At 39.5% G+C, this 17,624-nt stretch overlaps 1 protein-coding gene across 4 annotated transcripts in view; it reads left to right on the forward strand.

Moving 5' to 3' along the window:
- Positions 1–17,624, forward strand: part of CLIP2 (CAP-Gly domain containing linker protein 2) — a 183,299-nt gene that overhangs the window by 135,045 nt on the left and 30,630 nt on the right. For all 4 annotated transcript variants that reach the window (XM_075336353.1, XM_075336354.1, XM_075336351.1 and 1 more), the window contains exons 5-8: positions 3,997–4,210; positions 6,469–6,666; positions 11,862–11,965; positions 17,075–17,135. In XM_075336353.1, the coding sequence (XP_075192468.1) occupies positions 3,997–4,210; positions 6,469–6,666; positions 11,862–11,965; positions 17,075–17,135 (577 nt within the window). The remainder of the gene's footprint in view (positions 1–3,996; positions 4,211–6,468; positions 6,667–11,861; positions 11,966–17,074; positions 17,136–17,624) is intronic.

A 17,624-nucleotide genomic window follows, 5' to 3' on the forward strand; every position in this document is an offset into this window, starting at 1 on the left:
TCTGCCATGTCACCTGACTAGCCTGTCTTAGAAGACAATTATATTTCACAAGATATAAGACTTTTGGCATTTCTTTCCTGAGAATGCAGCAGTGCGCCATTTCTGTGTTATTCTTCCTGGAACTATGCAAAAAAATTGACAACTGGGTGTTTCCATTCACATAGTCAGTAGGGTGTTTCTACATAGTCATAGTCTTTATTAATTGGTTAATGTCAGATTGTATAGGAACACCTCCCTAAATGGTCCCATCAATAGACAATTTATTCATACATTTCTAAGGGGCACTTTGCACACTACGACATCGCAGGTGCGATGTCGGTGGGGGTCAAATTGAAAGTGACGCACATCTGGCATCGCAGGCGATATCGTAGTGTGTAAATCCTAGATGATACGATTAACGAGCGCAAAAGCGTCATAATCGTATCATGGGTGTAGCGTTGGCGTAATCCATAATTACGCTGACGCGACGGTCCAATGTTGTTCCTCGCTCCTGCGGCAGCACACATCACTGTGTGTGAAGTCGCAGGAGCGAGGAACATCTCCTACCGGCGTCACCGCGGCTCCCGTAGGATATGCGGAAGGAAGGAGGTGGGCGGGATGTTTACATCCCGCTCATCTCCGTCACTCCGCTCCTATTGGCTGCCTGCCGTGTGACGTCGCAGTGATGCCACACGACCTGCCCCCTTGATAAGGAGGCGGGTCACCGGCCAGAGCGACGTCGGACGGCAGGTGAGTAGATGTGAAGCTGCCATAGCGATAATGTTCGCTACGGCAGCTATCACAATGATATTGCAGCTGCGATGGGGCGGGGACTATCGCGCTTGGCATCGCAGCATCGGCTTGCGATGTCGCAGCGTGCAAAGTACCCCTAAGAGTATATCAGAGGAAAGGTCCAATGCAAAATTATAAGAAACACAATGTCTCAGAATTTTCACAGTATGAAAATGCCGTATTAACTAAAACACACTTGTCAGGAGAGGTGATATGACTTCTTAAAATGTATGATTTCTCCAAAAATATTTTGTACGTACCATAAGATTTTGTGGTCAAACACCTGCTTCCTATGTTGGGATCTTCCAAGGCTCTTTTGACTTATTACACTTGTCCAGCTTACATTCCTGAAGTCTGGAAACAGAACGAGGATTGGAACATTTGTGCTCAGCTATTTGGCTTATTTTCAGGGAATTAGATAAAGCCAGTGCAATAGGGAAGGATAAAAAGAAGGATAAAATACAGTTGCATCTGGGAGAAAGCCAATGCAGATGGGATTAAGCTAAACTCTGATTGAGAGACTGACTCTTGTTTGTAAACATTATGTTACAGTCTTATTACTAAAGGACATCCTTGACTTGTTTTCTGCTCATAGATTTTACAGGACAGGCATAGCCGGGGTGAATGGAAAGTAGATGGTGTAATGTGCAGATGTTGAATGCTACAGCTGCCGAGCAGACTTGGCTAGATGTTCTGCACGTGATGAAGTTTATTCTGGAAAGTTCATGGAAAAATAGAAAACAGAATATTTCAATTTATTTCATTTTTGTGAAAAATAGAAAATGTATCAATGCCATTTACAAATTCTGAAACATTGACTGGATAAGAGGCGGACATATCATTTGTACAGGGGCCCAAGAGGTAAGGAGGCCCATTTCTACCTCCAAAGTAGGTGGGATTGTGCATTATGAAAAATTCTTGAGCTAAAAGGGGCCCATATATTGTCTGTGTCTGCTAGTGGACTGGATACATATTATTATTATTTATTATTATTGCGCCATCAATTCCATGGCGCTTTACATGTGAAATGGGTATACATAGTAGGGACAAGTACAATAATCATAAACAATACAAGACAGACAGGTACAGGAGGATAGAGGTCCCTGCCCACGAAGGCTCACAGTCTATATGGCCAGCAGACTAATGCTGGCGTCACACGGTATGATATATCGGGCGATATGTCGTTGGGTTCACGTTGTTAGTGACGCACATCCGGCATCGTGTGACATATCGTACCGCGTGACACCTCCGAACGACTGTGAACGAGCAAAAATACTCACCTTATCGTTGCTCATTGACACGTCGTTCATTTTCAAAATGTCGGTCCTCCTTCTGCGTGCCGGTTGTTCATCGTTCCCGAGGCAGCACACATCGCTCCGTGTGACACCTTGGGAACAACGAACACAGCTTACCTGCATCCCGCCGGCAATGCAGAAGGAAGGAGGTGGGCGGGATGTTACATCCCGCTCATCTCCGCCCCTCCGCTTCTATTGGCCGGCCGCTGTGTGACGTCGTTGGGACACCGAACGTCCCTCCTAATTCAGGAAGAGGATGTTCGCCGCCCACAGCGAGGTCGTCCGAGAGGTAAGTGCGTGTGACAGGGGGTTAACTAATTGTTCGTGACGTACAAACGATGGGGGCGGGTACGATCGCTCGTGCGATCGCACGATAGATCGTACCGCGTGACGCCGGCATAAAACGTTGAGTCTTGATTTAAAAAATGATGAATAAATGAGCATTTACTGAGAGGACTGCATTTCTTGAAGTAGCACATGGCATGGCAGCTAAAATATGCATCAAATGCATTAAGAGGCACACACATACTTTAGCACACTCTTCATTAAGATTGGAGTACCACACACCAGTCTTGATGAATCGAGGCCTTAGTTGTAATCTTTTAGAAAATAATTTTGTTTTCTTAAGAAATCATTTTTTTTTAGAATCACACAATCTGATAGATACTACGGTGCTGGTTCATTAAGATGTTGTGCATGCCAGTCTTAAGGAGTATAATGCGCCTAATTCATTATGAGGCTCACACCACTTTAATAGTTTGGTGCATTTTCTCTATGGCGTGCGCCTGTCATGCATGGAGTAGAATATGTCCATATGTAACATGCAACACACACGATCAGACCAATGGGTGTCTGACGGACTACCAGAAAAATACCATAAAAATGGGGGAAACACCAGGGTCATGACACAACGGAGATCCTTGCCGCTAGGGAGAGGGGTGAGGGGGCACCTTCTGCACTCACCTCAAGCTGACTCCTGAGCTCCATAGTGTCCCTATTCAGGTTCTTTCAACCTGTCGGCAAGCAAGATACGTGGGTCCCTCAGCTGACCCTAAACTCGCTCTGTCTAGTGAGTAGGCCGATGAGTACACTGGGCTCGCCACTAAACTGATAAACACAGAGGGAAAGGAAAGACAGACAGGGGGAATAAACGGAAGGATACAAAACACCAAACTTCACCATAGAAGATGGACTCAAAATTACCAGGTGGATGGGCACAGGAGAAAATCTCAGCAGTTCCTTTCACCAGGCTGGCCAAAGTAAAAATGATTCTAACAGCAGCAAGGTCTGTTGGGAAAGTTCCAGTGTTTGACTTAAATGGGCGTGGGCTCAAAGCAACAACAGCTAACCTGCCCTGCTCAGAGCTGCTACAACAAAACTGCAATTAACTCATGAAATGCCAAGGGAAAGGAAACCTTGTTTAGATGAGGAGTCTAGATGCAGATGGGAGGCTCCAGTCCTAAGGCTGTCACTAGTCTCAAAACAGCAGGCAGAAGACCGTGAAAGCACCGTACTTGAAATGCTACTCTAGTCGGGGCTGGACTAGCATTTCTGGCAAGAAACACTAGCACTTTTGCTGAATTTGACGAACGGAGATAGCCATGGCCTATCCCAACATGGCTCTTCCCTGGCTCCACCCAGTTTGGCAAAGCTGTTTCAGTCTGGGGTGAAAATGTCAAAAGTTGCAAAATTTTTGTACAACTCCGCATTTCGCAAAAAAAAGTGACTTTTCGAAGCAGTTTTCTGCCATAGAAATTTTGATGAATTTGGCCTATGTACTTATCAGAAGTGGAATGAGAATGATTCTCCCATTTGTGATGCCTCAGTCTTTATTATTTGTTCATGTGAATTATCTTAACAAATTTGACTTTGATGACATGAAATATGAAGTGTCAACTATTATATAATTTATGTTTACTTTTCTTTTTAGATATTTCCAGTGCCCACCAAAATTTGGTCTTTTTGCTCCAATTCACAAGGTGATCCGCATTGGTTTCCCATCTACCAGTCCAGCCAAAGCTAAGAAAAGCAAACGGATGGCCATGGGGGTGTCAGCGCTAACTCACAGTCCTAGCAGTTCTTCTATAAGTTCAGTGAGCTCAGTCGCATCCTCTGTAGGAGGGAGACCCAGCAGGAGTGGCTTGGTAAGAACATGTTCTTGGGTTGAGCTTCTTGAAACAAAGGTCCAACAAATATTACCATTGGCTCTCTAGTCCTGAAATGTAAAATCTCTAACTTATCTATACAATAGTTTATTCTGCTTTTAGTTATTTTTCAGTTTGTTCTTACTCTATATGGAAATAAAAATCCTGACGTGATAGGTGTCTGTTTATACCACTCGTTTAAGAGGGCTGTCAATAGTATTTCACTTGACAGCATGAATAGCACAGCATTACATATTCTTGCCATACAGATAAAGGAAATCTTAACTCAATCATGTTGACTCAATTATAAGCAATTTAGGTCTATGAGTTGAAATTTTGATCTCCTATACAACAGATTCAGCACAGCCTAATCATGGAGTCCTCTGTGTACATTTTTGTAACTATGCTTTGTGTATTGTTAATTTTTTTTCTACTAAATCATTGTATAAATAAAGTGTAAATAGAAGAGGTTATTCTGTTTTGGTTATTATATTTAATTTGTGATATGTAATGCTATAATGTGATTTGCCATTACTATAAGATACTAATATGTGAAGAAAATTAGTTGCAAGTGAAATGATGAAGTAGTGATCGTAATTGGCTATTTCTAATCATTGCCATAGCAAAATTGCAATATAACAAGATATAGCGCCAGTAGTAAGGGCCCCCATATACATTAGACTAAAGTCGGTAGAACCCACTATATTAGCAAGAGCAGCCGACAGTCTAATGTGCACCTCCCGGATTCTACCTCAACAGATGATCTCAGAGGTAGATAATGATTCCAAGTGAAAAGGAGTAAATTTCAGCCTACCATAGCCATGTGATCCAAACCACCTAGCGTGCACGGATGAAGAAAAGGGGCGGTCCACCCCTGTAGAAGTCAGTATAAATAAGAGTAAGTGGTAATCCAGCACCCGTAGTCCAGTCTTCAGTGAAAATTAAGACATCCTTTATTCACAAAACATGTTAAAAACATACATGTTTAAAATCATAACTGCCTTACGTGTTTCAGGTCATAGAGACCCTTACCCATATGAGTAAAGGTCTCTATGACCTGAAACGCGTAAGGCAGTTCTGATTTTAAACATGTATGTTTTTAACATGTTTTGTGAATAAAGAATGTCTTAATTTTCACTCAAGACTGGACTACGGGTGCTGGATTACCACTTACTCGTAGATAATGATTGAGAAGTTTGAATTTTAACTACTGAGCCAAACATTCATATGTATGAGGAGTTCAGGAGAGATAATTGTCTCCTGTGAATGAGAGTTTAAAGGGGTATTCTTAAGTTATTAAATTGCTTTAATTAATTTAGACAGCATGAATATAAGCAATTGACTCACTTTTTTTCTATCTGCATTCATGCGCCTGCAATAAGAGCTTTTATCTTTTATACTGCACAGCTTGTTTTCATTAAGCTCTGCCACTAGAGCCAGTCCAGATCCTAGCAGTAATTTATTTTCAGGGGAGGAGTTAGATTCTAAAATGCCAGCTACCTCTCTCTAGCGTATTGATTTGTATACAGCAGTTGGCTGCTCACTCCCTCTCCTTCCTTCTTAGCCCCTGACAAGCTGCTGTTATAAACTTACAAAATTTCACCAGCCCCCACCATCAGGTACTATCATAGCAGGTCAATTATCCTTACTTTATCATGCTGTTGCTTCAGATGCCTTGTTATATGTATGTGTAAATACAGAGATTGCAGTGTAGACTCCAGAACAAACCACTGATAGCTGAATATATTACAGCAGAACTTGTGCTTAGCTTTATTGTTCGACTAATACTATAGCTCTGCTGCTGAACAGAACTGTCACTGAATAATGAATGTCCGCCCTGCTGGAAACCAGGAAGTGAAAGAGACTGGAAAGCTGTGAGCTCCTCAAGAAACAACTTGACAGTAACCATTTAAATCTCAGAAAAGCTGATAAATTACCCTAACATTACTATGTAAGAAGGCTGATCATAGCCATACAGTACATGATAAATGCTTTAGAAATTACTCTTTGAATGTCCCTGCAAAAGACATGACTAGTGGCTATATGTGCTATAGGCACAAATCCATCCTTAAGTGGCTCACATTTTATGTGCTGATGTACTAAACTATTTTATAAGGCAGTGATCCATTTTTCATTGGATTTACTATGTGAGATTTCAGAGAGGGTAACTTGGACTTATATGTATATGATAGACGTTGTATACATTATACACCATTTGATTTTTCTTTTTTGTACCTTTGTGTTTTAATACCCCTTAGCTTACAGAAACATCATCACGTTACGCACGGAAAATTTCCGGTACAACTGCTTTACAGGAGGCTCTAAAAGAAAAACAGCAACACATAGAGCAGTTATTGGCTGAGAGAGATCTGGAGCGAGCCGAGGTAGCAAAAGCCACGAGTCATATCTGTGAAGTGGAAAAGGAGCTGACACATTTGAAAACCCAACATGAGAAGGTATGTGGAACTCCAAAAGGATCTCCAAAAATACATAGGAGGTGCAATGCTACTGCTCTCTATGCAGGCTTAAAAATACATTTATTGGATTCAGTTAAATATATTTCCTAGGTGCGGAAATATTTCTGGGGCTATTTTTAAGGTGTAATTTCCCTAAACAGAAAGATGATGGCAAGTGTAATAAGAATACATAAGACACATCTATTTCTTATGTCCCTTCTCTACATTATGCAGTTTTATGTAGACTGATATATCACAGGATCTAAAAAAATGTATTTTATACTAAATTTGTTTCAATAGTTTTTAGAATTTCCTGAAATTCTGCTACTACAAGGACTTATTCACTGCTCACACAATACTGGGCTGTTGATCAGCAAAGTCCTCTAGCTTTTTGCGGTATTAAAGCTTCTATACTGGTCACATGAGATCTTATATAAGCTTTTGATGTTTATATCCTACACCAGATGTTCTTTTTTGTAGATCTTGGTGACTTTAAGGCCACTCAAACAGCTGTTTTTCATCAAATTAATCCTTGGCACCAGATAAAGTTACACTTTTAGTCCATTTCATTCAGTTCTACTGCAGAAATCAATACATTTTCCTTGTGTTGGTAATTGTTTGCAACTTGTTCGTTAATTTTTCTTTGTAAAATGCTCTTTTTATATGCTCTAGACAGCCTGAAGCCTAAACCCAGTTTTCTTTTATTGAAGTTCCTTACATTAATTGTGAAAAACATGAATACAAGTTACTTATGTTGCACACAATAAATGTTAGATAGCATGATTGTGCAACCTACAGCACAGGTTTTCTGCACGCATTTCACACCACATACTAAAGTAACATTTCGGAATTCTTAATTAGTTATCTGGGGCCTTTAAAGAGTACCAATCACCAGGATTTTCCTATATAAACTTAAGTCAGTGCTATATTGGCACTATCATGCTGATTCTATATATATGTTTAGTTGTGAGATCGGATGTATAGTTTCTGAAATACAGGCAAGTAAAATTCACTGTTATTTAATTGATAGATTCAACAGAATATCTAATAGGTGGGTCGGGATTTGTTAGTTGTTCCCGCCCCTGTCTTCCTGCCTGTCCTTCCTCCCCCCTGTAATAACAGAGACTAGGGGAGGAAGGACAGGCAGGCAGATAGGGGCGGGAATAACTAGCAAAACCCGACCCACATATTATATATTCCGTTGCGCCTCTCATCAAATAACAGTAAGTTTCACAAACTTTACTTGCCTGTATTAAAGAAAATATACATCCTATCTTACAACTGAAGGTATGTTTAGAATAAGCATGATAGCACCAGTATAGCACTGGCTTTAGTTTATATGGGAAAATCCTGGTAGTTAGTCCTCTTTAAAATTATCAACCTATTTCAAGATAGGCCATTCATATTAGATCAATGTGTGAGTGACTCTTGGTACATCTGGCAATCAAGCTTTTCGAAGGACCCACACTGCTCCATTGAGTGACGCATGGTCTTCATTGTTTACCAGACATAGCTTTATACTTTTATTAGCAGCTGCCAATATATGGATAGAATGGATCAAATACAGCCCTGAAGAACAGCTGATCTGACTGTGAAACAAAGTCCAGCACATAAAAATATCATCAAAAGTTCAAAATCCAACTAAAATCCAGAGAATAAAAACACCTCTCACACAACACTGTACTTTTAATAGCAACTTTGTTTGGTTATACTGATTAGTCCCAATCATTTTGAAATGACAAAGCTTTAGGGAGCTGTTATACAAGATACAGCAACTACTGAAAGTATATAGATGTGCCTGGTAAACAACGAAGAGGACACATTGCAGCCAACGCAAACAGCCGGTCAATGGGTATAGCTGAAGATCTGACCCCCACTGATATAAAATTAATGGATTATTCTAAAGAATAAAATTTTCCAGTGTTGCATGTGGGGAAGTGGGACAAAGGAAGTAGTGCGAAATCATGGCACCAAAGCGTTGCATATTAGGACTAGTGGGTCAGAGAGAGGTGTTACTTCACTTTTTCTTAATTGAATTTTCTTGGCCCGGACTGACCAAGATTAAATAATCTCTCTGTGGGCTCTGGAGCATCCTGCTTAACTCCAGGAGGAACATACTCTTTCTTGCAGGATAAGGCAATTATTGAAAAACCATATAGCACTCTTAAAATAATTCCTAAGATGTCAGACCATTTGGGTTGCCCCAACACTCTGGCATCCTGGAAATAGTCCATAAAGCATTAAATGGCATGACAGCGTTTCTGGGTAAAATAACAATAGTCTTTTAATTAATTTTTCAGGGCTACAAATTATACACAATGGGACACTACCAATAAAAGAGCAAAGCTCCCATTTTCATCTCTCAGACTTCTCTCATGCTGCACGAGGTTTCTGGAATGCACTTCCCCAGACAATCCAATTAATACTTAGACCCCAGAATTTTAAGCATGCTTTAACCCCTTCTCCCCTCCCCGGCAATTTTCCATTTTTCATTTTAGTTTTTTCCTCCTTTCAAAAGCCGTAACTTTTTTATTTTTCCGTCAATATAACCATATGAGGGCTTGTTTTTTGTGGGACGAGTTGTACTTTTGAACTACACCATTCACTCTGGCCCATATTGTACTGGAAACCAGGAAAAAAAATTCCAAGTGCGGTGAAATTGCCAAAAAAAGTGCAATTGCACGATTTATTTTTTATTTTTTTAAATGTTTAATATTTGGTAAAACTGAGCTGGCATTCTGATTCCCCAGGTCAGTATGAGTTTGTAGATAAAAAATATATATATAGTTTTACTTTTATCTATATAGTAAAAAAAATTGAGAATTGTAAAAAAAAAAAGAATTGCGCTTTTGTCGCCATTTTCCGAGACCTGTAGCATTCTCGTTTTTTGGGATCTGTGGCTCAGTGATAGCTTACTCTTTGTATCTTGAGCTGACTTTTTTAGTTATACCATTTTTGCGCGGATGCAATGTTTTGATTGCCTATTATTGCATTTTACTGCAATGTTACAATGGCTAAAATAAACTGTAATTTTGGCTCTTGGATTTTGTTTCTCACTACGCTATTTACCAATCAGACTAATTGATTTTATATTTTCGGACATCAGGCATTTCTGAACGCGACGATACCAAATATGGGTGTTTTTATTCTTACTTTATTTTCAAAGTAGCAAAAGGGGGGGTGACTTGAAGTTTTTATTTTTTAATATTTTTTCACTCTTCTTTTATATTTTTTATTGATTTTACTAGTTCCCCTTGGGCTCTGTATGATTGCGCTGTCTGATCATTTCTCCTTATCAGAGCAGTGCTTCAGCATTGCTCTGATCAGGAGAAATGCTGTGTTCCTGTGAGTGCTGGCACTCTGCCGGCATTCACAGGAAGTGAGTCATGACAGCGACAGTGGTCATCATCTGATCCCAGGCTGTCATGGCAACACATTGGCGCTCAGTGATTGCGTCACAGGGCCACCGATGGTGGTAGGAAATAGTACGATTTTCTCCGAAGCTCGTTAGATTGAGCCGTCGGGAGTTTGACAGCGATGTCTAAGGGGTTAAAAGGCATGGGTAGATCAGAGATTCACCCGCACCTGTGAGCCGCATATGTCTACTGAAGCAGCCGTGTGCGGGGATGACCATGAGTTTGCCGCACAAGCCCCCCATAACCGGAGGGAGGCTACCTAGGTTGTATATATACGTCCTAGGTCGTGAAGGTGTTAAAAATAAATTTCTATAGATAAGACTACCTCCTCACTTCACTAATCCAACTCTTCCCTATTCTCCCTTTCTAAATTTTCCTCAGAATCTGCTCTCTGTCCACATCCTCCAAGTACCCAACAGCACTTGGTACCTGTACTTAGACAGATACTGGCTGATGACTCATTCCCTCAGCTTTTAAAACCCTACTATAATGATGGCCAGACCATACACAAAAAGCATTTGTTTGGCTAGTTTCACACTTGTGTTGAATGGCATCTGTTGCATTGCGTTGTGTGACGGATGCAACGAATGTGTTGCATATAGTAGCACAACGGATGCAACGGATCGTACAAAACAACGGAATCTGCTTTTTTTTTTTCTTTCTCTTTACAGCTTTACCGGCGGCAGACTATTGTGAACGATCAGCTGATTACCCGGCCGCCGAGTGATCAGCTGATCGTTCACAATAGTCTGCCGCCGGGTGATCAGCTGATCGCTCACAGCAGCCGGTCACTGGGTGATTAGCTGATCGCTCAAAGCAGCCGGACACCGGGTGATCAGCTGATCGTTTGGCTGCCGAAAATGTGTGCGGGGGACGGAGTGCAGGGTGGGTGGAGCCAAGAGGGGCCATGGCGCTGAGGACGTCAGTGCGCGGGGACTGCATGGCTGGAGACAGGTGAGTGTGTGTGCGTGTGTGTGTGTACATGCGGAGTGGAGTGCAGGAGGGGGCGGAGCCAAGCAGGGAAGTGTCGGCCTCCCTGCACACGTAGCCAGGGTAAATATCGGGTTTCTAAGCAAAGCGCTTTGCTTAGTAACCCGATGTGTACCCTAATTACGTGTGCAGGGAGCCAGAGAGAGCATGCGCAGCAAAATCCTAAGGATTCCGCTGCTCAAAAATTGTTACATGCTGCGCTCCTTCCGCCCGGCGGAAGCAACCTAGCGTCAGCCAGCGGAAGCAACGCATGTACTTCTGTCACAATCCATCATCTATACAAGTCTATGGGAAGCAGCGGATTCCGTTAACAGATTCCGCTGTTTTCCAAAACGGCGGACTGCGACTGAAGGAAAACAACGCAAGTGAGAAACTAGCCTTACCTACTGTATCTCTACTTATAGATTTTAAGCTTGTGAGCAGAACCCTCACACCTCCGATAACTGTTGAATGTTGTGTTACATTGTAATGTCATTGTCTGTTCATCTCCCCCCTTAATCGTAAAGTGTTGTGGAGTATGTTGGCGCAGTTTAAATAAAATTAGTATTAAATTAACGCTGTTTTGTCCATGGAACAGCATTCTGGACAGCACAGAGTTTAACATGAGTTTAACCCAAATCAAGTCCTTGTGCCCATTAATTAACCTTCCAGAAGAGGTAGCTATGGATTGAACAGATTACCAATCAGCAAAGCGTGTATTGGAAGACTCCCATTAGATAATTGGTCAGTCCCAGCAGATTCAACTTGCCTGTTTGCAGCAGATTTCATTTTTATATCTTTGTCTTGTAGTACATTGCAGAAGCAGAGGGAAATCTTCAGAGGGCTCGGACCATGGTGGAAAGCACACAGAAAGAGAAAGTTGAGCTGGTTAATCAGCTTGAAGAGGAAAAAAGGTAAATTCAGATTTTGCTTTCTTCGTAGTAGACAATAGTGTTATTCAAAGTTATATATAATTTCCCTCGGCTAAACATACAGTTCGATATGAACAAAATATTATGAACGCCTGTCCAAAAAAAGTGCAAAACCAAATTAATATAAATTAATATTATGTATTTATAGAGCACCATTGATTCCATAGTTCTGTACAAGAAAAGGGGTTACATACAGAATACATATACAAGTTACAACAGACAGACTGGTACAAAGGGAAGGGGGCCCTGCCCTTGTGGATAAGAAACACTCTTTATTATAGTATCATAAAATAGATTTGATAAAAATAACTAGAACCAAAGAAATATATCAACTAAGTGAGCAAGAGGACTCCTACACACATAGTTTCATCATTTAGTAGCAAAGCTATATATATATATATATATATATTATATATATATATCCTATCTATCTATCATATATATATATATATATATATATATATATATATATATATATATATATATATATATATATATATATAGATAGAGAGATAGATAGAGAGATAGATAGAGATATATATATATATATATATATATATATATATAGATAGATAGATAGATAGATAGATAGATAGATAGATATATTTATATAGGGTCTCTGCAAATGAAAGGAAAATCTGTGCTCCAAAAGTCAAATGGTGCTCCATTCATCCCGAGCCAAGCTGTGTGGCCATGTGGGTATTGCCACAACACATGTGGGGTATTGCCATGTTCGAGAGAAATTATGTAACACATTATGGGGCTTTTTTTTACCAATTTCCCTTGTGAAAATTGAAAACCTGGTGTTAAAACAATATTTTAGTAATAAAAATCTCATTATTCATTGTTCACTGACCAATGATATAAAATGATGGGGTGGAGTGAATATGCTCACTGCACCCCTTGATGAATTCATTGAGCGGTGTACGTTATAAAATGCGGTCACTTATGGGGGGGTCTCCTTTTCAGGCACATCAGGGGCTCTACCAATGGGACATGGCACCCTCAAACCATTCCAGCTTAATCTGAACTCCAATATGGAACTCCTTCCTTTCAGTGCTTTGCACTGTGCCTTAAAAGTAGTTTTCAACCACATATAGGTATTAGCAAATTCAGGAGAAACTGTGTAAGAAATTGTATGGTACATGTTCTCCTATTAACCTTTTTGAAAATTAAAACTTTGGGGCCAAAGCAACATTTTCATGGAAAATATGGTAATTCTTTATTTTCACAGCCAAACGTTATACAAGTCTGTGAATCACTTAAGAGTTAAAATTTCTCACATGGGTTCACTTGTGGGAGCTTTCTGCTGTTTTTGCATGTCAGGGGATTTTCAAATGTGACTTGGCGTCCACAATCTATTCCAGCCAAAGTAGCGCTCCATAATTCAAATAACGCTCCTACCTTTCCGAGGCCTACCATGCGCCCAAACAGTAGTATTTCACCAGATATGGAGTATCCCTGTTCTCAGGAGAATTACAGGGATACTCCAGGTGTTTTAGCACACAAAATTGTCTGGTTCATGTTATATTGGTACTGTTGTAAAAATTAAAAAATATGAGGTTAAAGCATCATTTTTGTATTTTTTAATTTTCACGACTCAATATTTTAAATATGTGTGAAACACTTGCTCACCACACATCTAGATAAATTCCTTGACGGGTCTAGTTTCCAAAATGTGGTCACTTGTGGGGGGTTTCCACTGTTTAGACACATCAGGGGCTCTGCAAGCACGACAAGGCGACCTTTATCTGGTCCAGATAATTTGACGCTTCCAAATTCAAGTAGCTCTCTTACCATTCTAGGCAATTCCATTCAACCAAACAGTAGTTTTCCATCACATATGGGATATCAACTTAAGGGCGCTTTACATGCTACAATATATCTTACGATGTGTCGGTGGGGTCACGTTGTAAGTGACGCACATCCGGCATCGTAAGTTACATTGTAGCATGTAACAGCTACGTGCGATTGCGATTGAACGGTAAAACGTTCATCGCATGCACGTCATTCAATTCCTAAAAATTGAACGTCAGGTTGTTCATCGTACCCGGGGTTGCACACATCACAGTGTGTGACACCCCGGGAACGATGAACAGCAGCTTACCTGCGTCCCGTGGCTCCCGCCGGCTATGCGGGAGGAAGGAGGTGGGCGGGATGTTTACGTCCCGCTCATCTCCGCCCCTCCGCTTCTATTGGCCGGCTGCCACGTGACGTCGATGTGACGTCGAACGTCCCTCCCATTCCAGGAAGTGGATGTTTGCCGCCCACACCGAGGTCGTATGGACGGGTAAGTATGTGTGACGGGGGGGTCACTCGTTTGTGTGACACGTTCAACAAATTGAATGTGCCGCACATACGATGGGAGCGGGTACGATCGCATACGATATCGTATGCTGGATCGTATGGTGTAAAGCAGGCTTTACTCAGCAAAAATTGCACAACAAATTGTGTGGCCCATTTTCTCTTTTTACCCTTGCAAAAATGAAAAAATTGGAGCTAAAGTAATATTTTTTGTGAGAAAAAGTCAAATTTTTATTTTTTTATTCCACATCACTTTAGTTCCTATGAACCACCTAAAGGGTTAATAAACATCTTAAATGTGATTTTGAGCATTTTGAGGGGTATAGTTTTTAATATGTCACTTTTGAATATTTTCTGTTATGTAGACCCTTCAAAGTCATTTCAAATGTGATGTAGTCTCTAAAAAATTTGCTTTTGTAAGTTTTGTTGAAAAAATGAGAAATCGATGATAAACTTTTAACCCTTCTAATTTCCTAACCCTCAAAAAATATGTTTCAAAAGTGGTGCTGATGTAAAGTAGACATGTGCTAAATGTTATTTATTAACTATTTTGTGTCATAGTATAATCTGATTTAAGGAAATAAACATTCAAAAGTAGAAAAATTGCGACATTTTCTAATTTTAAGTCAAATTTTTCATAAATAAATGCAAATCATATTGATCAACATTTACTGCTATCATGAAGTACAATATGTCACAAAACAGTCTCAGAATCACTGGGAAATATTGAAGTGTTACAGAGTTATTACTTTATAAAATTACACTGGTGAGAATTGTAAACTTTGGCCTGGTCAGAAAAGTGAAAATAGGTTTGCGGGTGAATGGGTTAACAATGTTTGTTCACAATTATTTTGCAGTGTAAATGCCCTTTAAGGGGGATCTCCTGGTTAAAAAAAAATAAAAAGAAAGAAAATGTAATTTTCAATAATTTCTAAATACATTTAATTAAACAAATCACACTTATTTTGTATAAAAGGGGTACTCCGTGAAATGTAATCAAAATAAATAATTAAATAAATAACGTATATTTAAAATATCACAAATACCTTTATTTAGTAAATAGATAATATTTTGTTAGTGCACTTTTAGGATTTTAAACATGTCAGCCCCAGCAGTTTCCCAGCCATCTCAAGTCTTAGGACGTTCTGCGTAAAGACGTCTGTTGGAGACAGACGTCGGGTGAGGGCAGCAGACTATCGGGTATCGTGAACGTGCGTACATTCCTTTGTCAACTGAACCTGACAGGACAAGCATTGTAGTGGAAGGGTCTAAAGTGGGAGATAACCTTTCTAGCTGACTGATATTCAACATTTATCTCATCAGCCTGACAGGTTTATTTGAGGGCAGGAAAACAGAGCTGCTGGAAAAAACTATATACACTATCTTCAGCTGGACGCCATTTCTGTTCAGCAAATCTGACAGAATCCTCTCAGTATCTTGATTAAAAATGTATGTTAGATAGTATTTGCTGTGTGTATATATATATGTATATATACACACACACACAGCATATATACAGTATATATATGTATATGTAAATATATATATATTTTAGATGAGTATAAACATAGTACAACTGTATAGAGTTGTACTATATATATATATATATATATATATATATATATATATATATATATATATATATATATATATATATGTGTGTGTGTGTATATATGTCACAATATATTTATGCATATTATATACTCATATGCGCTTTCTCTATATATGCTATATACAGTATGTTTGCATATGTATAAAATCTCAGGCAGCTAGAAAAGGCCATCTCCTGCTTTAGTTCCCTGCACTTCTATGCTTGTGCTGTCAGGTTTGATGAATAGAGAAATGCATGATACCTGACAGAATGCTGCCCTCACCCGACGTCTTTATGCAGCCCGTCCTAAGATGTGGGACGGCTGGAAAACTGCTGGGGCAGACATATTTAAAATATTGCACTAACTAAAGATTACCTTTTTGCTAAATAAAGGTATTTAGTAAAACTTGTAATATTTAAATTATTTTTTATTTTAATTATTTATTTTTATTATATTTCTTTGAGTACCCCTTAAAGGAGGTAATCACTATGGATTTAAAATGGCTATCAACCATTTCAGTCAACATTGACTGAAGCCCGTCCTAGAATGTTCAGACATGTGCCTGTGAGCATGTGCAGTAGGGAGCTCTGCTGCTATGACCTGGAGATTATTTATTCAGCTTATAGCCATTTTTAAAAAACGAGTGCACATGGCAATGTGAGCGATTTCTTCTTACCTCAGCACTTCTGGTATCTCAGCAATATTAGTGAAGTATTTCTTTATAAATATATGAAGGGAAGAGGCGGAGCTCCCCACTGCACATGCTCACAAACACCTACAATTCTAGGACAGGTTTCTGTCAGTGTAACAAGGCGGTGGCCATTTTAATTCTATAGTGATGACCTCCCTTGACAAAACAATAGGGATTTGCTATTTAAATGTATTTAGGAATTTATTTATAAGGCCATTTCCTATAGTTACATATTTATCTTTTTATCCCCAGGGAACCCCTTTAAGCTGCAAATCAACTCAGTGTCAGCAATAATATTGTCATCCAGACGGTGCATAGAATAATTCTTTTAGCATTTAGCGGTTCATTCATTTTGAACAACCTCTTTCAAGTGCTTTTTTCTGTGATGAGCTTGCTGTATAACATTATAAAATATAAATGGGAATAAAAAGTATAACCTGAGTTGAGAATATTAATATTAGTAATAATACCACAGTAATGTGTATACTCTTTGTCAAAATTTAGGAAAGTTGAAGACCTTCAGTTCAGAGTGGAAGAAGAGTCTATCACAAAGGGAGATCTAGAGGTATTGTTTGCAGCTTGCATTTCCTTCAGTTCTATTGTGATGTTAAAAGCATTTTGACATGGACATGTTTCTTGTTTAGACTTTAATGGAAGAGGGTTTTTTTCTCTAAAAATCACTTTATGAAGCAACCTTTGTAGCCCAGGATATCAGTAGTTCTAATGATCTAGTGACATATATATTGATTCTTATATTCTTATATACTATTTACATTGTTAGAGATCTCAGATTATGATATTTCACAACTGTAGTGAGTACATGAGCTGCCTAGAAATACTTAAAAAAAGTATTTCTAAAAATCCTTTATGATATGCTAATGAGCGTGGGGACTAGTCGCAAGGGTCTTAGTTGCTGCGCTCATTCCACCCTCTTGCACTCCCTGTGGGAGTGCTGCCATGCTAAGAGGGTGGAATGAGCGCAGGAACTAGCGTCCTTACGACTAGTCTCTGTGTTCAGTAGCATATCATAAAGGATCTTTAAAAATTCTTTTCT

The sequence above is a fragment of the Anomaloglossus baeobatrachus genome, chromosome 2 (assembly GCF_048569485.1).
Source record: "Anomaloglossus baeobatrachus isolate aAnoBae1 chromosome 2, aAnoBae1.hap1, whole genome shotgun sequence".
NCBI lineage: Eukaryota > Metazoa > Chordata > Amphibia > Anura > Aromobatidae > Anomaloglossus > Anomaloglossus baeobatrachus.